General features: G+C 39.3%; 2 protein-coding genes across 3 annotated transcripts; one reads left to right on the top strand and one right to left on the bottom strand.

The window, feature by feature from the left end:
• Positions 1–6,035: 6,035 nt before the first annotated feature.
• Positions 6,036–8,590, bottom strand: TMEM70 (transmembrane protein 70). The gene is made up of 3 exons (XM_032181797.1): positions 8,371–8,590; positions 7,781–7,892; positions 6,036–6,861 (listed from the first exon to the last, which is right to left on the bottom strand). Exons 1-3 carry the CDS (start codon positions 8,497–8,499, stop codon positions 6,413–6,415), a joined length of 690 nt encoding a protein of 229 aa, XP_032037688.1. The 5' UTR covers positions 8,500–8,590; the 3' UTR covers positions 6,036–6,412.
• A 142-nt stretch (positions 8,591–8,732) lies between these two features.
• ELOC (elongin C) lies at positions 8,733–22,835 on the top strand. 2 transcript variants are annotated; one of them, XM_032182063.1, is made up of 4 exons: positions 8,733–8,802; positions 15,836–15,892; positions 18,016–18,159; positions 20,214–22,835. In XM_032182063.1, the coding sequence occupies exons 2-4, from the start codon at positions 15,889–15,891 to the stop codon at positions 20,402–20,404; spliced, it is 339 nt and encodes a 112-aa protein (XP_032037954.1). In that variant the 5' UTR covers positions 8,733–8,802; positions 15,836–15,888; the 3' UTR covers positions 20,405–22,835. The 2 variants fall into 2 exon arrangements, with proteins under 2 accessions (XP_032037954.1, XP_032037955.1); XM_032182064.1 differs by lacking the exon at positions 8,733–8,802 and adding an exon at positions 9,234–9,308.
• The last annotated feature ends 3,513 nt before the right edge of the window (positions 22,836–26,348 follow it).

Genomic DNA, 26,348 nt, shown 5'->3' with positions numbered 1-26,348 from the left:
GAATTTAGGGTTTCATGCCTAGGAATTTTCAGTTTGTCTACATGTAAGGTGCTGAGAGCAAAATTTAACTCTAAACCTCCTAACTGACTTGCATTTAAAACCCTCAAACTAATTTATGAGACTGTCTTTTTTCTCAGTGCATCCAAAAAGTGCTTAGATTACATATGAATGCTTTTTGAAAAAAAAAAAAAAAAAAAAAAAAAAAACCCTGCATTTGGATTGTTGGCTGCAGATGAATACTTTGACCAAATGAGCAATTAAAAGTCACTGAAATTTCTCTCAGGAAATATTTGTAGTCTACATTATCATAATATCCCATCACAGAAAATAAAATAAAATAAAATAAAATAAAATAAAATAAAATAAAATAAAATAAAATAAAATAAAAAAATAAAATAAAATAAAATAAAATAAAATAAAATAAAATAAAATAAAATAAAATAAAATAAAATAAAATAAAATAAAATAAAATAAAATAAAATAAACAGTATTTCAGAACAGCAGAGGAAAGCACTCTGTTCCAATGTGTTAGTCAGAGAGAATTAAATGCTATGTCTTAGTTCTTGGCAAGTACCAAGATTGTTCCCAAAACCTCATCTTGTTGGAAAATTCTTTTAAGATGTCAAACACGTTGACTCAATAAAGAAAGGGGAATTTTCTTCTGATTTTCCTCACAGGACCATTTGTAACAGTTTTTCACAGAATCACAGCATGGCTGAGGCTAGAAGGGACCTCAGGAGGCCATCTAGTCTACCCCCTCTGCTCAAGCAGGGCCACACAGAGCAGGATGCCCAGGACCATGTCCAGCTGGCTTTTGAAGATCTCCAAGGAGGGAAACTCCTTAGCCTTTCTGGGCAACCCATGTCAGTGCTCCATCACCCGCACAGTAAAGAAGTGCTTCCTGGTGTTCAGAGGAAACTTCCGGTGTTCCTGTTTGTGCCCACTGCCTTTCATCCTGGCACTGGGCACCACTGAAAAGAGCCTGGATCTGTCCTCTCTGCACTCTCCCTTCAAATATTTATAGACATTGATAAGATTGCCCCTGGGCCTTCTCTTCTCCGAGCTGAACAGTCACAGCTTTATCTCAGCCTCTTCTCACAGGAGAGGTGCTCCAGTCCCTTGATACTTTAAGTGGCTCTCTGCTGGCTTCTCTCCAGTAGCTTCATGTCTCTCTTGTGCTGGGGAGCCCAGAACTGGACACAGCACTACAATTGCAGCCTCACCAACACTGAGCAGAGGGGGAGGATCACCTCTTTTGACCTGCTGGCAATACTTTTGCCTAATGCAGCCAAGAATACTACCAGATGTCTGTGTGGCAAGGACATGTTGTTCAACTTTGTGTCCACCAGGACCTCCAGGGCCTTCTCTTTCAAGCTGCTTTCCAGCTGGGTAGCTCCACGCATATGCTGATGCTTGGAGGTGTCCTTCCCCGGTTGCAGGACTGTGCGCTTCTTGTTGAACATGAGGTCCCTGTCAGCCCATTTCTCCAGACTGTCAAGGTCCCTCTGGATGGCAGCAGGGCGCTCTGATGAGTCAGCCATCCCCCAGCTTCCATGTCATCTGCAAAGTAGATTAAGTAGAATCTTTTGAAGTAAAATCTCTGGGCAGCTGGAATACGACATTATTACTGCTTCTGATCATGGATTTAGGATTGCTTCTGAAGACACTCCAGTATAAAGGGACTATATGTAAGGTGTAAGGCAGAAGGTGGTTATTCACAAAACAAAAACCCACTTGGCAATCAACATGAAAAGCAGAAAATTGTAGCAATTCATGGGTAAATTTCTCTTTACAAATCCTCTCATCCCATCTTTGACAATGATTGCAGTGGAAATAGAAAGTCATGACCAGGTAGATTAGAAACAATTAGAGGATTCAGGTCCTCTACATGCACCTGATGGAGTACTTCAGAGTGCCAAGGAGAGACCAATCCCAGAACAGCGCACCACTGCTAGGTCTGTGTCTTTTGAGGAAGCATGAAAATAGTTGTGGAAAGAAAGAAAAGGAGCGATGTGCATTATTTTGAATATATATTTTAAAATGCTGTATGCACTTTGGCTTAGTGGTTTGACTTGAATATATCACTTTAAGCCATCAAAGGCTGTTAAAAGTGAAGCAAACAGGGACTAGGCGTTACACTGTAGAAACATTTATGTTGGAAATAACTCTTTGCCTGTTGCCAGTAGGCTTAAAGTTTATTCTCTCTAAGCCAAGTTTAGGATCAAAACTTGTAGTTACACTCTAAAGTATACATTAAACGATTAACTTGGCAGGAAGAATAGAAAGCAGAGGGCAAAGGGGGATGAAAGTGGTGTGTCCTACCTGCGGCTGATAGACAGAAAGCATACCACAGCAACACTATCTACCCTGGTATTCCAGAAATGGAGACAGCTGGACATGTTTTCTGGCTGTTTGCTCTTGTTCTCTTCTTAAAATAGCTGCTCATTTGAGCTTATTTTGAGCTGCTCGCTGAGGCCTGTGTAGCTGTGGTATAATCTTATTACCATGGATCCAACTCTTAGCTGGCTCTCTTGTCCCATTTCTTAGCGAGGCTGAATTGTTGCAGGCTATGCTGTACATGGGGTCACGAAGATATTTGTAGTATAACCATGGAACTCTAGGGCAACAAAATTACAACAGTTTACCAAGTTTCCACCTATTAAGTTCTAATTAAGTTGTAATAATTTGTGTGCCCTTAATTTTTACTGCACAATTACTTTAAGTTTCTATCACCTTAATTAGGCTCTCACAGTACAGTGCAAAAAGTCTATGCAGCTTTTCTTCATCTTTGCCCATGCAATGACTTTTGGTTTGCATGCTCCAGTGAAACTAGTCACCTTTTAATCTTAGGGAGCATGGTTAAGAGTGTGAACTACCTCAGAGCTTAATGTACTTTATAACTAAGAACAAATAGGTACTAATGAGTCGTATTTTCGACTAAGTCAAAAACTTGAGAAAAAAAGGAGAGGAATGCTGGCAAGAGAACACCACATAGTCAGAGACTCTAAAGAAAAATCTGTACTTTCCCTTTCCCAGGGAAAACAGCAGTCATCTATGACCTTCTGTGGAAGCTCTTAAGGCTGGAAGCAGATAGGAAGTGAGTGTCTAGGAAGAAGGCTTGAGTCATTTCATATGTTCCTGCTCTTCACACCAGATTGAGAAAACCTAGTACTAACTTGAGTAAGATGTGAGACCCAGCTGCTAGTAACAAGTGATGGGTTAGCACTGAAAGGTTGCAGGAGCTGGCAACTTCCAAGGTAGGTGTAGCTTTGCGAATATGACAGCTTGTAGAGCATCTATTTTAGAAGACCGGGCTTCTACAATCTCTACCCACATGTATAAGCACTAGGTTTTCCAAATTACTTTTCTTCCATGTTGTACACGAGTTACCTGCACCAGAAAAAAACACCAGTAATTACCAGGGATGAAAACATTAACAGGTAGGAAAACCTTTGCAATTAGAACTGCTTTTCACCAAACATATAAAACTGAAGAAAAATAAGAAAATGATAGTTCACAAAATTAATAGAACTGTGAAGAACATGGAGCTGATATTTAAAAAATAAAAATAAAAATAAATAAATAAATAAAAACATAATCTGGCACTACGAATGACTTAAAAGCAATCTCAGTTCACTGAAACACTCAATAGTTATATATATGTGTGTGTAATTAATTCTCTTGCAAAATTTGTTAGCAGTAGGATGGCATATTTTGATTTATGCACATTTCTTAGCTTAGGACACCAAAAATTTCAGTTTCCCACTTGGAAATGCATTCAGTACACTATGGAATGCATCTGAACTTCAGGACCTCGAGATTGTGTAGTACTGTATAAGGATCACTTCTGCAAGTGGAGAGTAACAGCAATCTAAACTGAAATACCTGTATTAAGACAGGCTATTCAGTACCCAAAGTAAAATGAAAATGCATCAAGAAGTGTTTTTGGATTACATTTCAATTTTTCATTTTGTTGCTAATGTGAAGAATGAGCTACTGTTGCTTGAGTAGTAGTCTTTTCTGGTCTCAGCAAGTACCACAAGGGACCTAAAACAGTTACATATGTTCAAGTACACACTGCAAGTAAAAATTGCAAAAACAGCCAAGTCTGAGAATCCTGGAATTATACACAAGGACAGGCAAATGCTAACAGGTCAAAGGCACATTTATTTGGTGACCATAAAAAGAAATACGATTTGAAGATTTACAGTTTGTTTCCTGAATTCACAGTTTGCCAAGTTAGCAGCAAATAAATTGTAGACCCAGTGGAATACTGTGCATCTCTAGGAAATTTGACCTTTCCCAGTGCTAGAAAGCAAAAACTCTTTCCAAATTTTAGTAAGATTGTATTTAATATAAAAGTACTTTTAAAAGAAAGCTATGGAATTACCACTATTTTCAAGGTACACATTTGGAAGTATGAAATATTCTTCTGAGACTGCATTGTGGCCAGAATTGCCACCTACCTGCTGGTAAAAACCTGGACATTTATTTATTTATTTAAAATAATCTAGGTTTCAAAAGCCACTTACTCACTGAACTTGCATTTCACTGTCAGGAGACAAACAGGTAGAAGAAATGTTCACTGCCTCTACTTTTTTTTGAGAAACTTAACCACTGGGATGGAAAACTCTTATTATTGCTGCTTAAATCTGACTCAGCAAGATACCAAATTTTAACAGTGAAAATTCTTACTAATCAGAAGAAAAGGGATCATCAGTGAGCACAAAAAGATGAGAATGAGCAGAGACACAGAAAGAATGGACAATTTTTTTTAATTAGATATAAAACATCACTTTAGTAAAGACGAGTACTACAACCACATGATCAAAATTGCTTGTTACTGGCCTCCTGTCTTCAGTATGACGCATTAAATGCATTTTTGTATATTACCGCTTACCTACCGAGTGATACTGGCTTAACAGGGTTAGATCAGGCTTTTTGAATGAAAACTGTTCCAACACAAACATGCCTCAGAAATAACTCAATGGACTGATTTGCTTTTTAATTAGCAACTATATCAAGAGTGGTTTCAACAGTAAGAACAATTTTTAAAAACACAGATTTTTAAAATGATCTACAGTGTCGACCTACAAGAAGAAATTGGAGTAATAGTTTTAGAATACATTTAGACTTTTCAGTACATAATTTTCCTTGGCTACAACTTAGGAAACATCTGTGAAAGTAGTTATAATTATTTTTTCTTTATTCACAGGATCAGGATGACTAATCAGGAATAAGTAGCAAGCATCAGATTTACAAAGTAAGCTCCTAATATGAAAGGATCAATTTGAATTTTGTATGTATTCTTGTTTGATTCAGCAATTTTTTAAGTCTGCAAATATTTAGGACTCTCATTATTATTTTTTTTATACAAGTACTTGTCAGTTTGTGTAACAAACTTCTCCTTGGATTAAAAACATTTAAATCCAATTTTCACATATGCAGAGTGCAGAACTAATTTAAGCAATCCAGTCACATGAAAAAACCTAATGCTCTTTACTTGAATTAAAGATGTCTTTCTTTGCAGAGCTAGAAATCAAGAAGTATACTTTTTAAGGCACAAGGTCTAAACAGTATTCTATCAGAGATTTCCTTTTGCATCCCCAACTTTCAAAAATGGTGAAAGAGTCCATTTTAACCAGTAGCTGCTAGCATTTTAAGTTGGTCCAAATACAGTATGCTTTAACAGGATTTTGACAGCACAGTTCTTATGCTAACATGCTCCCCCAAGTACACACAGAAAAGACAGGCTACTTGTTTTCCATATCTGGGAGCAGTGTTCCTTGGGAATGGGACTCTATCTTAACACACCATTTAGTACCTGTGACTATACCTTGTTGCGACTCAGCTGTTCTTTCTAACTTCTCCAGAGGCCCCCAGACCTCTAGCAGGAACTAATAGCAATACCCGTCTGCTTTCCGAAGACTTTTCCTGGCTACGTAAAAGCCAATACCACTCTCAGGGTATGAAGAACAGCATCAGGAGGAAAAAAAAAAAAAAAAAAAAAGCCCTCTCTTTTGGAATTAAATGTAATTTACTTGACAGGTAGTGAATGCTGATCATTTTTTTTAATCTGAATTTTACAAGAGATTGTGAGTTTGCAGCATAGCCCATGCATTTTACCATTCTCCTGGATAGTTAATAATAGAAACTAAATCAAGAATAGCAAGCAGAAGACAGACATAAGCATTTTTAGTATGTTTTGTGTCATTAACTTTGAAGAAAGACTGCACATTATTTAGAACCTTTTTTTTTCAGTACATTCCAAAACACATTTGGAGAACTCAAATGTTATCTGATACTTAAGAAAATATAATAGAACACAACATGCTTTTAAATATATAGCTCTGCATCATAACCGGGTAATAAGTAACAATTCATGTAATAAGTGATATTCCTGATCTTCAAGTTATTTACTTTCACTGTTTTCTTTTTCCTCCTCAAAATCAAAATATAAGGATTTGTCATAGCCCATGAGACGGTTAAAATCCTCAGGATTCTGGAAAAGCAGCGGATTAACAAGCATTGACTTAGTTTTAGCATAAAACGTTGTAAACATCTTGGTGATGTCTGGAATCTTCACATCTTTCTGCTGGAAGACAGTCACTTTCTCTGTCAAGATTGCATTGTACGTAATAGCTGTATAGGTGTCCATTTCCTCCTTATAATAGAGTCGAATCACATAGCCTTTTGTAAGGATATGCAAAGTGACTGGCGTTACAAATGTAAAAAACCCTATCAACCCATAAAATGCAGCTTGTATAAGCAGGCTATCAAATCCAATGCCAGTTTTGAGCATGATGTAGGGCACCATGAACAGGTTGAATACACTGGTGGAGTAAGAGAAAAACCTCACACCTACATAAAACAAGAGAAAACCAAGGTTAATACTTAGGAGTAAAATCATCTCTATAATTGCACATGCTCTGCTACTATAAATTTATGTCATTACTTGAACTAATAAAGTTATTGAAAATCCACTTTTTAAAAAAACTCTCCAATACAAGGAGCCATTAACAAGAACCAGGAAACTCAGTACTCTCTTCCTTCTACTGTTATGGTTCGTGTATACACTGGGTTCGTATTCACACTGGGTTTATCAAAGCTAGCAGCTGGCTCTATTTCTACGATGAACTCAGCTATTATGCAATTAGGCACAAGTATGAAGTTTTCACTTCACAAGCAGGAGTAATCAACGCAGATATGGCCAGGCATTTCTGCCTTCCCCAACAGCCAAAGCAGACATTCAGTGAGCTTTACAGAGAAAAGTTTGCTTGGTCCCCCGCTATGCTGAAAGTTGAAAAATCTTGGTTATTCAATACTAACAAGTACTCCACAGCCATCTTTGCATACAGTTTAGAAGACCATAACCATTGCTGTGGGTCACCCCCAGTCCTTGTGCCTACTTCATAGGCATTTCAGTAACATTCAAAAGCATACAGAATGCAAATATCAGGTACAGCTAGTCTGTGTTGGCTCCTGGGTTGAGAAATGCACTCCACAGGCTGCAAGAGAAAAAGAAACAGGCTGAGGGGTTACAGAGTTGCACCATACCATTAGAACTCCCCACAGACCTAAAACTAACTAGAATATAGAAAAATTATTAACATTAATCATTACACTGTACAGAAGCATAAAATCAAGCAACACAACAAGATTTTTTTTTGATGTACTGAGAAATTGGGTTTTAGCAGAGATGGAAAGAAGAACGTTCAGTTTTGTAACACTGCATTTTAAAGATATTTAAAGAAAGAGTAAATCTCTTCAAGTGACATACCTAACACCGCCTTTGCCAAGTTTCCTTTATAAAGTAATCTTCCATGCTCCGGATGGTCTGGAGGGGCAGATGTGCTGAGGCTGCGAACAGCCAGCGCTTGAAAAGAGGTAACCTGGAAGAGGAGAGCAAGCAGCATCAGTACCAATCCACTTCACAAAGGTTTCTCCTTGTCCTGAAGCTACCCCCAGCATCCTGAACGAGGAATTACAGTCAGGGTATGCACCATGAGGCACACGGAAATTCCAAATAGCCAAATATCGATTGGCTATTTTCACGATATTCCAACTAGTTATTCCAAAGCAGCGTCGGACACCGACACAGCGATGTACAAACGTTACACTTGCTTCGGGGAGGCCTCCCAAACCCGTAACCCTCCAAGCCCCGCTGCGCGCCCCCTGCTCCACAGCACGGATTTGGCACCGCCAAGGGAAACCCAACCGCCCCAGCCCCGCTGCCCGGCGATCCCCAGCAGCTCCCACGTGCCTTCTCCGAGCCCTCCCTTCCTGCATTTTCCCCTTTTTTTTTCCGAAACGAAAACCCTGCGAGGCCGAGACCCCCCCCCACATCAAACCTCCCCCCCCCTCCCCTACCTGCCCCCCCCCCGCGCTGTCCCGGCGGCGGCAGGCAGCGGGCAGCCCTCGGTGCGCGGCGGCCCCCCGCAGCCAGGCGGGGCCAGAGGCGGCCCGGCGGCAGCAGGCGGCGGCTCGGAGCAGCAGCATGGCAGCAGGCCCCGCGTTCAGCCCCCCACGGCAGGCCGGCACCGCCCGGCACCCGCGGAGGACACAGCGCAAAGCCGCCCCGCTCCTAACATGGCGGCCGCCCCCCGGCCCCCAAGGGAAACTACATCCCCCAGCGTGCCTTGCGCGCCGCCGCGCGGCACGGCGGGAGCCGGGCGGCCTCGCTCCTCTTCCAAGGGCAGGGCGCGGGGGGGGGGAGCGGAAGTTGCGCCGTGTCCTGGCGGAAGCGCTCGGCCCGAGGCGGCGGGGGCCCTGCGAGCGGGGCGGAGGGAGCGGCGCCGACGGGTGAGGGGGCGGCGGGGCCGGGGGGAGCTCGCGGGGCCCTCCCGGAGCTCGGGGGCAGGGCCCCGGCCTCCGGCGGGTCCCTCCCGGTGCTGGGGTGAGGGGGAGGCGAGGGCCGGAGGCGGGGGGGAGCCTCCCGGAGGGGTGGGGGCCGGCGCCGGGAGGGGGGGGCCCGGTTGTCGGTGGCCGCTCCCCGGCTCCTCTCAGCGCTCGTTGGCCGCGGGTGGGAGGGGGATGGGGCTGCCAGGAGGGGGGGGTGTCCGTGGCTGTGGGTACAGGCGTGGGGAGGGACGGGGTGACACCAGCAGGCTCCTCCGGTAGCCGGCGTTATCTTATAACGCGCAGCGCAGCCTGAAGGGGCTTCAGGGAAGGTGCTCGGTGTCGCAGGTCGCGATATTAAGCCAGCCGCTGCGCGATAGGGACGCCCTAAGCAGCCGTGGGCTTTCTGTTTACTCTGCTTCGCCGTGGGTCGCTCGCAAAAGTTCAGTTTGGAAGGAGGCCAGGAAAATGTAAGTAGCAGACAGCTGAGGCACCTTCGGAGCAACAGCAGCCTTGTGCCCGTGTTTGTTAATATCCCCTTCTGCGCTCGAGTTTCCTCTTTTTGACGTACTAAAAACAAAAACACTGCTGGGAGCGAAACGCTGTTCGTTAAATCAAGAGTTACTTAGAAGAGAATAAGCGCTAGTTTTTCCCTAATACATCTGGGGATCAGCTGTCCGGTGTTTTGAAGTGGTGTAAATAGTTTTCTCCCTAAGATTTACCATCAACGCTGGGAAGCTTAAGATAGATAACCTTTACACACTGTAAACACTTTTGGCAGTTTTCTCTTGTTAATTCAGAGAAAAGTCATTTGAGATTTATTTTTTTTTTGCTCATGCTAGAATAGGTGATGAACAGATTTAGCTACTTTCTTGCGGTCTTAATGTAAAGACTTAATGCTGGTACAGTGAGGAGATCCAGATGATTCTCTATTGAGATGATTCTTCTGTCTCCCACCTTCTTATTTATTCTTCTGATATATTTGTCTTCATGCTTATGTCCCTTATGCTGTGCGTGGGGACAAATTGATACCTTTGAAAAACTTAATTAGCTTCAGATTACGCGTTTTTGTAATTCTGAAATAAAGGAATTTGGATGTAGGACAAGTTTTTGTTTATCTGGAAGGGTTCAGAATTCGGTCATCTTTGTTATAAGGTAGTTTGCATAACAGTAGGTTTTGATGAATGCTTATAATGAAAGGGCAGAGATCTGTGCCCTATAAAGAAAAAAAATGGAATATGCTATCAGGTTGTTATCCCTCCCAATAACAAGAGGTATACAGTAATCAGGACTTCTATTGTATGTTAGGAAGAAAACAATAACCCCTTTTTTTCCTTTTTTGGGAATCACTGGAAAGTTTTATTTGATAAGGGATATCTTAAACAAAGTGAGGTCTTTGATATTCCGTGCACAGGCAGCATCCTAGCTCATCTCCTGCTTGTCTGAACTAGCGTTCACCTTTAGTGCACCTCCTGTCAGTTTGTCCCTGAATGGTGGAACTGGAGTGTACAAGCATGGGATGGTGAACCAGCTGATTGGGAAATTGCCATGTACCAATTTTCTTTCATGGTTTTTCTAGGTATGCTTCAATCCTTATTTACACTAATGTTTTTTTGGTGTGTCCTGAATGAGTGCTAAACTGAAAAGCTCTATTTTTAAACTAAATAGTGTATAGGATCCAGAATAGGACTAGAGTTTAGGATTAAACAGTAAGGGACTATTGTTCTAGCACACAACAGCTTCTGTTTACTGAATAATTCTTCCTAATATACAAATGACACCCAGAAAATTTCACATTTGATGTCTCAACTGACCCAAGAATTGTGAAGGCATTTGTGTTATTTGCCCCACGCTTTCCAAAAGTTGATCACGTCGAATGCAGAAATGGCACCAACTGAAGTGTACAAAAGCCCTGCGTGCATCTGCATTGCACAGCAAAGAACTGGAAGTTACCCTGCACCAGAATGTGAGGTTTAGAGAGTTCTTTGTGGGAACAAAGAATCTGAGTGCTTGCAAATGTTTGTGTCCGTTTAAGCTTCTTGTGCCAGCTGGACTAAAATGTTGGGGTTCTGGAATCTGTGTGGTGTTTGCACGTGTCCAGTTGAATTAGTGTATGTCTATCAAGTGCTTTCCAGTCTTGTAGATACACCAGGTACACTTGTATAGGTACTCTGAAAATTGTAGGAAGCCTGGGAGATGCGTGTGCATTTTTGGCAGTAAACTAGGAGGGTCGTGGGCATATTTTTTGTTGTTTTTCTTGCACTTGATGCTTCAAGAGAAACAGGAGAGAGAAGTCAAACTGTGCTGTACCGTACTATTTCTGCTTGGGGTTATGAGGAGGACAAGAACGCATTTAAACATGCTAACAAGAACACTCGCCTTGTGTTGTTTAGCTATCGTGGTTTATAGTACTTAGCTATATTCTACCCCAAGGTGTAAATCATCTGCTGTTCCCACAAACTTTTCTGTAAGCTTCTGAAGCACTGAATTAACTGAAGAAAACAGGCTGTGGCATGCGTGGGATTAAATTAGTATCATTTCGGATAACTTGGGTGTAGCTGTTGGAAAGAAGATGGTTTTCACAAAATCATTTCAAGCAGCAGGATGTTCAAACCTTCACAATGTGTCCTGACACATGGAACGCTTCTTAATGTGGAAGAGAACTGATAGATGTTAACAGTTTGTTATTGCTTTTTTAGCTTTTCGAGATTCCTGTTTTCCTCTTTCTCTGATCTCCTGCTCTCTTTTTGCATTGACGCTATGATCTTTCCATGCTCTTTGCTTACCATATTTTGTCAGAAGTAAATCTAAACCCCTAACATTATCCACAGTTATATTTTTCAGAAATGATACTTTGTGTCAAGATAACTAGCAATAGGACTACAGAGAATGGCCTCAAGTTGCACCAGGGGAGGTTCAGGTTGGAAACTAGGAGGCATTTCTTCTCAGAAAGAGCAGTCAGGTACTGGGACAGGTTGCCCAGGGAGGTGGTGGAGTCACTGTCCCTGTGGGTGTTGAAGGAAAGGTTGGACATGGTGCTTAGGGACATGGTTTAGTGGGTGACACTGGTGGTAGGGGGATGGCTGGACCAGATGATCATGGAGGGCTTTTCCAATCTTAATGACTTTGTGATAGCAAGAACAAGGCTCTGTGCCTTGCTTGCAAGTTGCATGTGTCATATAATGGAATGTATGATCTTTTTTTCTTAATGTAGGTAGGATTTCTGCATCTTCCGCTTTAAGCAATGCAATGTTGGTTTTGTTCTGTATTCAGAACCAAACTTGGATTGTGCAGTTCTGATAGAAACTTTATTCTTTGTTAGCTTATGCTCATTTGTTAGACTTAAACTGAGGGATAATCTTGGCAATGTCTCTCCCTCTTTGTTTATCCTTTTAATGAATTGTTACATTTATCTTCATTCCAGTTTTGTTTTGCTAAGCTGAGCAAGCAAGACTTTCAATTTCTCTCTTCTACAGCCTCTTTGGCCATGGCAGTATCTCCTTTCTGTAGTTTTTCCAATTTGAACTTTTTTCTTGAAAACAGGTAATCAGAACTGCATGTGATACTCCAGAGAAGTTGTCACTGATATGTGATACAACAGCATTAATGTTTCCCTGTCTCTGTTGCAAAAAGTTCCTTGATTTGCATTTGCCTCCACCCTCCCCCCCTTCCTTTTTTTTTTTTTTTTTTTTTTTTAAATACTTCAGAGCTGCATCAGCTTACAGCTGACCACAGAAAGACTAACACTTCCAAATGATGAGCCATGGCTATGTAAAAGAAGTCAGTTCTTACATGCAGGGCTCTTGCGTTTCATAGTTTCATTTTGTGTAGCTTCTTCTGTGCCTTTTTTCAAAACCAGTCACTTCTTCGTGTGCCTTCCACTTCTGTCTCATCTAAACCTGATGTGTTTTGTTTTTTTTTTTTTCTGGCAACACTGTTAAAATAACAAGTTTCATATCATTTTTGGAGGAACTAGTAGTTCTTTTGCAGTCCAAGTGTTCCACGTTTGCAACGTCACATGGTATTGTTGGATAGTTTTTCTCCTTTCAAGATTATCCTGTTGCCACATTTATTTATTTAACCCCAAATGATTTGCTTAGTCCAGATTCCATCTAATTTGCCCTCCTTTCCTGTTTTCAGGGAAATGACTGGTTTTAGGTATTAGCTAGTCCAGCATGCCAACTTGTATCCTCTTTGCCTTTATATTTCATACAACTGACCACTAAGCCTGATCATTTCTCCCCCCCCCCCCCCCCCCCCTTAGGTGTTAATACCTGTGTTTTTGCTCTCTAATCATATGATAGCACATTGCATTTGATGTCATTAAAATGCTCACTGTTTTTTTTTTTTTTTTTTTTTTTGCCATAGCTCTAATATTTTGGTGTGGACATTGTATTGTTTCCCAAAACATTGATTTATTGTGCCCTCAAATCATGCTTTCACCATGGGAAGCGTTAATGTAACTGTGTTCCCACTAACTAGCATGACCTTCTTCCTATATTTAGTGGCATTTTTTGTATTGGAAACTGAGGCACACTTTATTTTCAGCAGTACATCCACTGGTATGGATGGCATCACTTATGCTTATTCACAAAAACAAGCAGTTTCACTACTCTCTTGGAGCATACGGAAGGGTTTTGTGGCTAGAGAAAGGGGTAGCACAAGTGATGCTCTCTTCCGTGAAATAGGAGTAACAATGTAAGGTATCTTTTCTGGTCCTGAGTAACAGATACTCTTCAGGATGCTTGATTTCCATGTAAAGAACCTGTTGAAACGGGTGAAAGATGTCATCAGCTTTGGTGCTGCCACTGTTCCAGCATCCGAATGTAATTTCCTTGCAGGAGTTGCTGGAATTTTTGAAAGTGACAAAGGCATTTAACGTTCAGTGTTGAGGTGTGACGATCTACACAAATTAACTCTCAAAGCACATCCTGGAATATGCCTTATGTTCAGGAACTTTTCACCTGGTAAAAGATTTGCCAACGGGAAAGGAAGATATTTTGGTCAAGTTGGGATCATTTTCAAAGACAACAGCAATGTAGACACAGGATGCTTTTTGCTCAGTGTTTCACAGATACCTAAAAAACATTATTTAATCTGGTAATGCCTGTGCAGGTTGAGGTATACTTAACAAAGTGCCTTCTCGTGGAAGCTTGAGGAACCATTCAGATCATTTCATACTTGCTTGCACAAAATAGTGGTGAAAAAGAGAGCTGGAACAAATCAGCACACTCAGCACCAAAGTATTCTTGAGTAGTGAAGCCATCTGCAATAGCAAGGGGCTGAATCTTCTAACGAGGTAATTCTTTTAGACTTTGCTCAGGAATCTCTGTAAAACTTCCCCCAGATCTTTCAGGTCCCCCTTCAACTTGCTTGCAATTTTTTTGCTAGGTTTTTACCACAGCTATAGGAGGGAGAAGATAAGGAAAGCAGTCTCTCTTCTGGTTTTTCACACCTTCATGCTCTGGGGTCTTTTACTGTAATTGCAGTTCATACTTCTGCTGTTGCTCATTGCTTTTTGAAGCAGAGAAATGAATTACCAGAATCCTTACCGGTCTCTGTGCTGCCCCTGACCCTGGGTGTCAGCTGAGAAACCAACCAGAATCGCTGGTCGTGTTTTCCTGGACCCGTGGGCACACAACAGGATGTCATTGATTTGTGCTGGGTTAATGTTTGGAGAGAGCTGCAGACATGAAAGGAATTTGAGGACAGCAGGTGGGTGGAATTTCTCTCCCAAAGCTTTCTGTTCCTCAGCAGAGATGCAGTTTGATGTAAAGAAATGTATGTTGAGCCTGAAAATACCATATTTGTTATACAAATAAGCGTTCTGTTTCTATCACCCTTCAGATCCATTTCTGTGGCAAAAAATGTCTGCAGCAGGCTGTGTGTCAGCTTATAAGCAGTGGAGCTCCTGGCTCCACACCACACGAATACCTGCATTAAATATCCAAGTAGATTATCGAGGTGACATTGGCATCTGTGTCGGGAACCCTCAATCTTCTAGGAAGGACAGGTTGGAAGGCCAGGTATTTAGTGCACACTGATTAGCTTGCTCCCTGAGCCATCTCTTCTCGAGCCTCAATAGTCCCAGCTCTCTCAGCCTCTCCTTATGTGACAGGCGCTCCAATCCTTTGCCCTTCTTTGAGGTCAGTTGCAGGATGCCTGTCAGTCCCTCTTGTACCAAGGATCCAGACTCCAGATGTGTCCCACTGGCACCGAGCAGAAGGGAAGGATGCCCTCCCTCAGCCTGCCAGCAGCATGCCTCCTCGAGCCACCTGGTTTGTTGTCGACCTTCTTTGCTGCAAGGGCACGTTGCTGGCACATGTTCAACACAGTGTCTGCCAGCACCCTCGGGTCTCTTCCTGCAAAGCTGCTGTCCTGCTGGTCAGCCCCCAGGCAGTACTGGGGCATGTGCTACTTTGCAGTTCTTCCAAAGGTGCCTCTTCCTTTGATGAACTTCAGGGGATGCCTGCTGGCCCCGTTCTCCAGCTTGTCGAGGTCTCTCCTGAATACCAGGATACCCATATGATAAATCTTCCTCCTCTGTTCACATCGTACTGAGCTGTTCTCACACTTCTTTTCTCCTGTGGACAGACTGGTCAGTTTCTTAAGTGCCTTTTGTAGAACTTACTTTCTTCACCTCCCCACTACCATTGCACAGGTGGTGTCCATAGGAATAAAAGTAATGAGATTCTGAAGTGACTCTGGCTTTAAAGTCAAAGGCTTTTAAAAACCTTAGGGGAACAGTTTCTTCCAAAAGCTACAGTTTAGAGATTCCAGAATGTGGCGAGCTGGTAGGGATATCTGGATAGCAAAAATCAAACAAACAAAAGCAAAACAAAAACATCTTGTAAACTTTAAGTGTTCATAAAATTGTATGTTGTATGTTGTCGTTCTTTTTATTCAATAGTGTTTATAGTAATATAAAGGCTAGTAACTAATGCTGATGTAAGAAATTGGACTACTGACTGCAAATGTTGCCATTTGTGTTTTTCAGACGCTCCTATTGAAAAAGCTGCTGTTGAAAAGAAATAATTTTTTTATAAGAGAATGGGTAAGTTGATTTTTCTTAGACTTTTATTTCCTATGTGAAACATTTTCTCACTTACTCTGGTAGAGAAAGTGAATTGTAAGATTTTAAACATTGATCCTGTCACTAATTTTTCTGGTAGCCCGAAACCTCAGTGGAACTTCCTACAGATATGTTTTATTTTTTTTAAGAGGAATTCCTCAAGTGAATGTTTGTTTCTTGAACAATTTGTTCAGAGTGTATCTATCAAACTAAATTTCATTGAGCTTATTATGTTTAGTGATGAAAATGTATATGGTAAAACGGGATACTTCTAGGTTTTATAGCAAAAGACTTTTAGATAGAGGACAAGAAAATCTCACTATATACTGACTTAAATATTTTTTTGTTTACTAAGGTCAGCCTGTCTAATTCTGGCTGAGAGATCATAATAAGCACTGACTGATAAATTAGTGTGAGACTTGACTAATTGTCTGAAACTGTCATTATCTGGCTTGCTACAAATGATGGTTAATGAAACAAAGTTGGACAGCTTCTGGATTTAGCTACACTTTTCCTGAAAGTATTTTAGCTTCTTTGGCACTTGAAAATACTTTCTTAAAATTGGCAATAACTCTATGATAATTTTATTTTAACTTGTAATTCACAAAGCAACTTAATTGTTAGGGGGGAATATTGTGCTTGTTGTAGCACTATATACAAGGAAAGGCAATATATTATAATTAATATAATTTCTATTTTTATTTTGTCAGAAGGAGAAACAACACTAACAGTCAAACATCAAGTTTGTAGTCTCTGGTTTATCTTCTGTACTTCTACGTGCAATGATGAAATACTGAAATACTTGAAATTACTTTTCTAGAAGTGTACAGATCTCTTCTGTTACACTTTCCGAAGCTGTAAGAACTTTCATAACTTCCATTTTTACCCCTCTGCCAAAATTAATACTGTTCTGAAAATTAAGTTTTATGGTATAGTATTAAGTTCAAGTATTAATTTTTAATAGAACCGAAGCAAGACTTATGTCAGTTCTCGACTCCCTTAGAAAATAGCCTTTGAAATAAGGCATTAACTGTCCAGTCTGAATATGATAGAAATGGTAGAACTAATGGGTTGGTGGGTGTTTTTGCATTGAAAAGGCTGTGGTTTTTTTTTTTAAGTTTTAAAATTACTATGGTCTTAATTACTCAGCATTTTACAGGAATGTATGAAGACCAAGTACAGATGCAGTCATCTTGGTGCTCTGGGGTCATATAGTGCAATGTGGGCAGAAAATAGTCAGTGGTTCGTACCCCAGAGAGCACGCTGCCTGAACAGGCAGGGCAAGTGCAAGAAGGGAAAGTGTGAGTGTACAGAGTGAGCAGTGCAATGGTGGCAACAATAATACTGTTTTTTCAACGTAAAGGTAGTGCTGTTACTTATGAGAGAATAAATGAATAAACAAAAATGAAAGGAAGGTAAGGGTTTGTAGCAAAAGTAAGGAACAGGTACATAATGGGATAGAGAAGGGAAATAAAAAAAGCATAGTCAAAACTGCTGGAGGGGCTTTCCAAATTTCCTTGCGTTTTCACCAAAGGTCATAATGTGGGTATGCACTAATGCTCTTGACGTGACTGGGCAGTGGGGAAGGAGTGAATCCTATTTCATTACTCTAGTACAAAAATACCTGGTTTGACTGCTTTCATTCCTGCTGTATTTCAGAAAGCTCTTTTTTTCTTGCAGTCTGTATTTTTAAGTATTTAGATGTATTTATGACTTCTAGTAAGTATTAGCATGACAGGCAAGGTGATAGCATTATGACTGGAAGAAGTAGCATGTTCTTAAAATAAGTAAATACTTTTCACTTGAGAATTTGTCTAAAGGAAGATTTCTTTCCAGCCTAGATTTTTGAAATGTCAGAATTTGGTGATGAACAGAGGGGAGATATTAATCAAAAATCCTATCTTTTTCTAAAAATTCCTCCATTTAAATAGGTTGCTGAACTCTTCAGAGAAGTCTTCAATTATGGAGATTCTTCTGTCTTATTTTTGGTGGTAGTCAGTGGTTCTTCTGTCTGCAAACATAGTCACAGGAAAAACTGCAGCTTGCATTTTTGGTAATGTGAATCAGTTGTTGTGTTCTGAAATTGTTAATGTTTTCCATCATAGATGGAGAAGAGAAAACATATGGTGGGTGTGAGGGCCCAGATGCTATGTACGTGAAGTTAATATCTTCTGATGGCCATGAGTTCATTGTAAAAAGAGAGCATGCGTTAACATCAGGAACAATAAAAGCTATGTTGAGTGGACCAGGTAAGTACAAAAGATTTAATACCTTAATGTCCTTTTTCTCTCTTGGACTGTTTAAATTTATATCATGTAGTGAGTGAAAGCTGGAACAAATAATTACTTGTTCAAAACCTGACAAGTTCTGTTTCCACTGGAACAGTCTACATCTGTTGAGTATTGTATACCATATAATTGGACTCTGTTTCTGGACAGCTAGAAATCTTACAATGTTCTTGCTACTTGTTTCCTCTGTTACAAGAACTTGAGGGCATCATGTGAAAGTTGCAGCTGTCAAATTCAATACAAGCAAGAGTTGGTAGCTCTTCGGAGTTCCTCCTCCGTGGTGGAACTTTGAGTATTCACAAAATCTTATGGCAAGGAGTTCCTGAGCTTAATGACAAAAGTTAGCTTAAGTTTGAAGGAGGGAGATAAATTTACAGAGGGAAAGCCCTCATGTTCTGCTAGATGCATGAGACTACCTCCAGTTTAAGAAGTGTCTGAGCTAATTGTTGAAGCCTGAAATGTTGGGAAGAAGTTAACATTTGTGCTTTCCCTCTTCCTTATCCTCATGCCATATATTTATCTTTGGTCACTTGAGTGGTGGACAGTGGTCTACATGGGCCTCTGATTGCTGGAAGGATCTATTTGCTGACTATACTTTGAAATTACTCAGCAATTGGGCAAAGTTGGGTAACTTGAGCAATTACAGTTCTCAATTTAATGTTCTGCTAAATGTCATTGTTATGGTTGTGCTTGAAAACATGTAGCAGATCTATTGTGTCTGATCCAGCCTGTGTCAGCCTCGCAGGTGTGTAAGAGGAAGAGTAGTTACAAGATCTGCTCTGAATTTGTTCCATGATCTGTAACAATGTGAAGAAGTAAAAGGCAAAGTAGCCTGTTTAGAGGGCTAGAAAACGGGCTCCTAAAGGAGTCAGCTTTTAAGCACATACATACTTCCAAGATGAATAATTTTCCTTGCAAACCCATTTTTGCTGTCCACTTAAGTAGGTCATCATTTCACTGATGGTTGTGTGTTCTGTACTTCAGTATTGTGACATTTTCAATATGCTAACATTTGTATTGCTTCCTACTGTTCCTGTAATAGAATTCAAGCCAGATTAGCTTCAGTACATGTGTTCAGATACTTCTACACAAATAAGTGTAGACAATTGTAAATAACTCTGGTTTGTAGTTACTATAAAAGGGATTCCTATAGAGGTTTTGGCAACTGCATGTTGGAAGTCTCCCATAAATGTGGATGTTAGTAGGCTTTAATAAATTTTAGTAGGCTTTCACCTTAATGAATTTGAAATTGAGAGATGAGAATAATGGTGACAAAGAAAACAGTAGGATGGCAGTGGGATTGACAATGAGATGATGTCATATCTTCTAAATTTCATCCTTAGAGGACATAAAAGAAAGGTTCAAATATACTTGAGTTTTGAGATTTGAGCTTTGGATAAGTTCTTCAAATGTAATAAGGATTAACCCCTGCTAAATGTAACCTTTCTTCCCGTACTTGGGGTTTCCTTTCTCTCCTGCCTGCCTGTTCTCACAGCTCAGCAAGTGAATTTAACTTTTGTGATTTCAACTGAAACTGTCCAAGAAATTCAAAGATAGTGGGATGACAAAGGGAACAAAACTGATATGTGTGCCTATGCAAATATGGAATATATATTAAACCATTTTGTTTTCTTGAGAAAGCTAGCTAAAAAGTTGGATTGATACCTCTATTTGTAGATGTTGTTAGTGTAGACTTTAGCATAGAATGTGCTACAACTTTAGAGCACCTGTCGAAAGCAAGCATCAGAATTAAACCTAAATTTCTGGTGTCGTTGTTTAGAATATTGTTAGTATTTTCCAGCCAAAATGAACAAAGATTTTTAAATGCAAGGGATCTTTATATTCCTGAGGGCTGTGAATGTGGCACATCCTGCCTTGCATTGAAGAGTGTAATACCCAGGAATGTGGGACCTAGCAAGTCTATTTGGAATGCGTTGTATTAGCGTAGTGAAGTGTTTCATTTTTGCAGTGAATTGAGATTCTGATTTTTGGTTTGTTGTTTTTTTCTTCTACAGGACAGTTTGCAGAAAATGAAACAAATGAGGTGAATTTTAGAGAGATCCCATCCCATGTCCTATCCAAAGTATGCATGTATTTCACCTACAAGGTCCGCTATACTAACAGCTCTACGGAGATTCCTGAATTCCCAATTGCACCTGAAATTGCACTGGAACTTCTGATGGCTGCAAACTTCTTAGATTGTTAAATAAAATAAATTATAATAAAAATGTAAAACTTTTTTCAGTATTTAATACATGTAGTTCAGTTAGTAACTTTTTTCAGATAGCATGTTGCGTGTGTGCTGTTGAGAACTGTAAAGTTCACTGCAGAGGCAATTGCCTTCAGTCCTTTTGCATATAGCAATCATTCAGTTGAAATTTGTTTTGCTGCTTACACAAATAAGGACCTTTTCACAACCGACAAATAAACAAATATGCCAATTAGTAGATGGCTATGCCTTATCCTTTAGGTGTGGTAGAAGTTTCTTTTAATACAATGACCGTATAAAATACTGGAGTTTAGTCTAATGTTCTCTAAAAGGTAATTATAGTTAAACACAAGTAGCTGTTTAGAGTTTATAACTTTCTCTTACTGTTAAAGTTTCTAAACATCTGAACTTAATCTCCTTTGTAAGATAGCTGTCCTTTAGCATAGTTATACTAACTAGATTAGAAGTGCCCTCTCTAAGGTTTGTATATTGACAGCAATATTCCATTTAAGTTGGAAGTGGAGTATGTAGGAGAATGCTTCAGGCTTTTAATTTAAATCATAGTATAGACATTTGAAGAAAGTGTGTTTGATGCATTTTTCTTTTATAACCTAATTTTTCCCCTTTAGTAATTAGAAATATTCGAGTCACCTGTCTACAGTAAGACTATGATCGTACTGACAGTGGCTTTTAATCTATCTGCATTACCTTCTGTGTAACATGTAAGGTTATTCTTAATGTACCGTCACTTGACCTGATATGGATTTTATATGGTTTCAGTTATGGTTTATTTCCACTGTTGTGATGGATTATGTGAAGTCTGTATTTAATCTTTAGAGCAGTAGTCATTCAAATTTTCTATCATAACAACTTAAAAGATAGCAGTTATCCTATCTTTTACCTCTTCCCTGACCTCTCCCTTAAAGCCACAAAAAAAAGACCCTGAAATGCGGAGGTCTTGTATTTGAAGGAAAGGGCATTAAGCAGATGTTTATAGAGCTTTTTTTAAAAATAAATTTAATAGTTATTTCCAATGTTTTTACAAATATTTTAGAGGAAAAGGATTGGCAAGCCACTCGCATAATACTAGAGTGAAACACATCACCTCTTGGTAATTCCTGTTGGTAATTGCCTATACTATCAATTCTTTGTTTAAAACAAATTTCCATTTAAAGAAAAAAAGAAAAGCTTAAACTGAGACAAGAAGTTGTTTTTTGTTCAGTCACAGCCTGAAGAACCCTTCTGCCAAAGTCATCTGTAAATGAGAATGTATTGTGAAAAATGATGCAAGAACAATGTAGTTAGCATTTCCATCGGCTGTCTCTGCTTCTGATTTTTGACTAAGAAATGATTGTGGTCTTTTATGGAAAAGTCCTGCTGACAGACAGTGGGACCTCGTCGTTGATGTACTAACTGATTGTGAATTTAGAGGGTTAAAACTCTTCTCTAAACCTTATTGCCAACATAAGTACAACTTTTGAGGTTTTCCATACAAAAACTGGTATATTTATACATAGACTATGCAGTCTGCCCATGGAGGAGTTCAGTTCTGACAAATGAAATCTTACTCTGGACTTGAGCAATGCTTGATAGACAAGCTGACATATGTCAATGTGTTGATAGATTAGCTGACGTTTATTCACATCACATACTTTGGCACAATTTATCGTGTTTAGTGTGGGGATGTTTATAACTAGATTGGTTTTGCATGATAAAGCTGAAGTGTACTGCAAAGCGATTGTCTGAAATCCTATGTTTGAGCACTCTGGTCAGTGCTATTAGTAACTCATTTTCAAGAGCACTAAAAAAAATGAACACAAAACCAGAAATACCCTGTTATGCTGCTTTTGTTAGAGCCACTAGGAATACACCCTAAAAGTTAAAGGAGTACTGATGTGGATATTTTAGTCCCAACTACTTTTCTGTCTGAGTAAATCTTACGTTCTTCATCCATTTTTAATACTCTCAAGGTTAACGAATTGAAACTCAAAACTGTTTAGATTAAAATTCAAGGAAAAAGGATGTCATTTTAAAAATATTTTTTTTTAAAGTAACCCAAAACAATTTCCTGTCAAAATGCATCGCGTTTCATGATTCCATACTTCAGCAGTAAGTTAAAATAGCTATTTTATTTCTGAATGATAATTTCATTGTTTGTTTTTTATTTTTTATTTTTTTTCTTCAGCTTAATGTATCATACAGAAGCTTTGAACACTCAGGAAATGCAGTAGTGTCCGAGAATACACTATTTGCAAAACCACTGGCTGTTAAGCAAACTAACCTGCAGATTTCTAAGGGGGAGGGGGGCAGAGGGAATTAGTGCAATTTACTTGGTAGTGACATGGGTATGCTATTAACAGACAATTGGAAACTTGCCACGCTTAACCCCTGAGTTCTAAATAAATTTCAAAGTTGAAAATTTTTAAAACTGTGTTTCTGGTGATTTGATTTGTGACCTCTTAGAGCAGGTGTTCTGCTGTGGAATCGTAGTCCTCGTGAATTGTGTGGTGAGCGAACTGCAAATATTGAAACTAGTATTTGGGTGAAAGATGGTAAATGACCACTGATAATATTAAAAGGTTTTTTCATAGTTCTGAAGAGTTTCATGGATTTAGTTAGTGCTTAGATCTCTTCCTGCTTCTAATGGCAACTATTCACAATTCTCCAAAGAAGTGATGGCATACTGTAAATGTCTGGTATTCCTAAACAGCCTTGAAGAGTCTTTAAAGAAAGCCTTTAAAGACTCGTAATATTAAAGTCCCGTAATATTGAACTCTCTTTTGCTTGGTAAGCTAGTCCTGTATCCAATGATTAAAATTTTAAACAAGTTCTGATTTACCCATAAAAAGTTGCAAAGTCTTTACCAACTAAGCAGTGAGGAAAGTCCTGCAGCTTTATGATTTTTTATAGTATAAGGTGGTGAAGAAGTCTCTGGTGGCCTCCCAGCATGAAACAGTCTATGTGTCTAGAATAATCCGAACTCTGTTTTACAAGACTAAATTCCCTTTTGGCTTTGAGGTTCAAGAAAAGAGAGCTTGTCATCAAGATTCACCAGGCTGTTATATGCAACGACTGCATCGAACACAATATTTAAAAGGCTTTTCTTAAATAATGGTATTATATGTGGAAAATCTGTTGCTTCTGTTCACATTTATGAATTACATCAATGCTATAAATAGCAGCAGTGGCTATTCGATTCTTCCCCCTTTCTTGTTTTTACAATCCCATTGAAAGGGATAGTTTTTACCATACCCAAGCCTACCTAGATCTGCTGATTTATAGAATGAAGTGGACGAGGAAATTATTGGCACAGAAGTAGTAACTTACCAGGCCATGTTTCTGCCCTTCTCTTTTTTCTCCTTTTGGTCTCAGTTGTTGCTTTGTAACTTAACAGTACCAGCTTCTGCAGAGTCAACAAAATCACAACACCAGTGTGTCGGTGCTAGTGAGAAATAGCAGATTTTCCTAGCTGAAACTAACAGCGAAGTCTAGGCTGTAAGCTTTATTTCAACAGCTGAAAAGAAAAAGATAGCAGGAACTCTTATTTTAAGATTGAGTGAATCTGGAAATAAAACTGTAATGCTGTTTTTAAAATACAGGCAGATCAAAGCTCTGTAATTAGCAGATGAGACATTTGGTGCTTTTTCCCATGGAAAATGTCTAGCTTTGAAAGATTTTTTGACAAACAATAAACTGGACTGAAGTAGGATTTCTTCTAAAATGTGGCTCACTAGGTGGCAATGTTATGGGAATATATCAACACTGTGACCTCGATGTGTTGCACAACAGCGGGAAGATCCAGAAAAGAGCACATAGATTTTGTGATTATTAGTCATCTACGAGGCTTGCTTGAGCGTCGTCAGTAGGGCAGCCAAGAGGGAAGACTGTTGACTTTATCAGTTCAATTTTAATGAGTGTTGCATGTCGTGAAATAAAGCTCTGAGCGCGATGCTTCTACAAACACAGGTTATGGTGCAATCCCTCTTCTGTGGGAGAAAGGTCACTGAGATTAAAAAAAAAAAAAAAAAAAAGTTCACTCATTACCACGTTAATGCTTTATGTTTACAGTGTAGAGGATTTTCCTCCCACACTCTGTGGGAGGAGAATAATGATGTAAGATCACAATTACTCTGTGACAAACAGCCTACTTCAACTTCTTCTCCTCTTAAACTTATGTACTCAGACGATTTTCAAGACGTTAATCATGTAGGATTTTGTAGCCTCGCTTGTTGAGGGTAGAATTTGGAAAATTAATGTTGTCCTTAAAATATGTTCAGCACTTTACATTGGAGAAAGTAACAACTCAAGAGCTTTTAGATAAATTAAAATCTTACTGTACAATGGTAAAGCTACTGGTTTTCAAGATAGTTTCATGCAATTAATGAGTCTGGGGGAATACAGGCATTTTGAGGGGGGAAATTTATATATATATAAAGTATATATTATATATACTCCTTATATATTGGTCTCCAGATTCTTTTCAAGTTAAAACCAAAGACTGTGAATTCTTTCAATATTAATTGTTAATTAAAACTGGTTTTTTTTTTGTTGTTTTTTTTTGTTTGTTTGTTTGTTTTGTTTTTTTTTTAAGATGAGAATTCATAGCTTAGCCTTTTCTTCCCATGTAAAAAAAACACTATGGATATCCTATTTGCACCTAATAATAGCAAGCTGTTATCTTCAAAATCCCGACTACACAAAACCATAAGTAATGCATAATTAATGTCTTAGGCTGCTACAAATTGTTGTTATTCTGCTCAGTAAAACAACAGAAGACTTGTTAGGCAGGTTAATTCTCTTTTGCATAAATTGTTTGGTATCACTGAGCCTGAAAAACGTCTAGGATCTATTTGCATTTGGCATTTCATCCATCTTTTTAAACAGGGAAAAGCTTCCTGCATTACCATACTAGATTGGACATATAATGCTTTCCAGAAGTGAGACTTCATTTGAGTCAGAATTATTTCTAGCTAATTATTTGAAACATGTAAATCATATCCCAATATCACACCATCATTGAAGCTGTTTCCAGATTTGTCATATTTGTCATAGAGCACTTCAATTATGAGAAATATTTAACTTGTAATAAATAACTGACTTAACAAGAGAATTGCCTGCAAATATTTGCTGAAATAGTCAAGTAACCGCTCATCCTTTTTTTTTTTTTCTTAACATCATACTGCATATGAAGTCTTTTCCAAGGGATGTTAAAAAAAAAAAAAAAAAACAAAGCCTAACCAAGAGGCTGAATCAGTGACATCCTGGTGCACAAGCCTGCAAACTGAAATTCTGTAAACTCTGTACATAGCAGGCAGTGTCTGGTGATGGCAGCGCCCAGTGCTATATGCACATTTGGAGGATTTGCTTTTTATCGTGCAGGAGCTGTGATAGCTTATAGTACGGCTCTGTAAGCCACCCGAGAAGTCTTTTCTCCAGCAAATATATCTTGCTTCTGGACTAGCATAACTAAACAGCTACACAGATCTGAGAATTTCTTGTCAGCACCTTCTACATCGGTTGTGGAGTCTGAGTCACTTCTGTGCATCTCCGATAACCAAATCAGTAGGTATTCACATACCCCTTGGGCTTACCTGAGAAGCTTTCTGTACAGAGTCTTTATAAAGATTAAACAAACAACCTAAATGACAATGCTATTTGAATCTTAAATGTACTTATTATCACTGAGCAGAGTCTGAACCCTTGTTTTTGATAGATGCAGTAATCAACCTGCTTACATGGGCTCTGGATAATGATGCTTTTTTATGTGGCAGAACTTTTCATAATTACCTAACAAGCTTTTAAATCTATTTATCTATTGTTTGGTTACAGGTCCTACACCATCCTCGTTATTTACATTTTTATAGCTTTTATCTTTATAAGTATTTGTCTTTACAGAATTTCTAAGAGTTATAGGAGTACTGGTGCCAAAAGCACGGCTTGA

The sequence above is a fragment of the Aythya fuligula genome, chromosome 2 (assembly GCF_009819795.1).
Source record: "Aythya fuligula isolate bAytFul2 chromosome 2, bAytFul2.pri, whole genome shotgun sequence".
Lineage (NCBI taxonomy): Eukaryota > Metazoa > Chordata > Aves > Anseriformes > Anatidae > Aythya > Aythya fuligula.
This window is presented reverse-complemented; position numbering and strand designations above follow the sequence as displayed.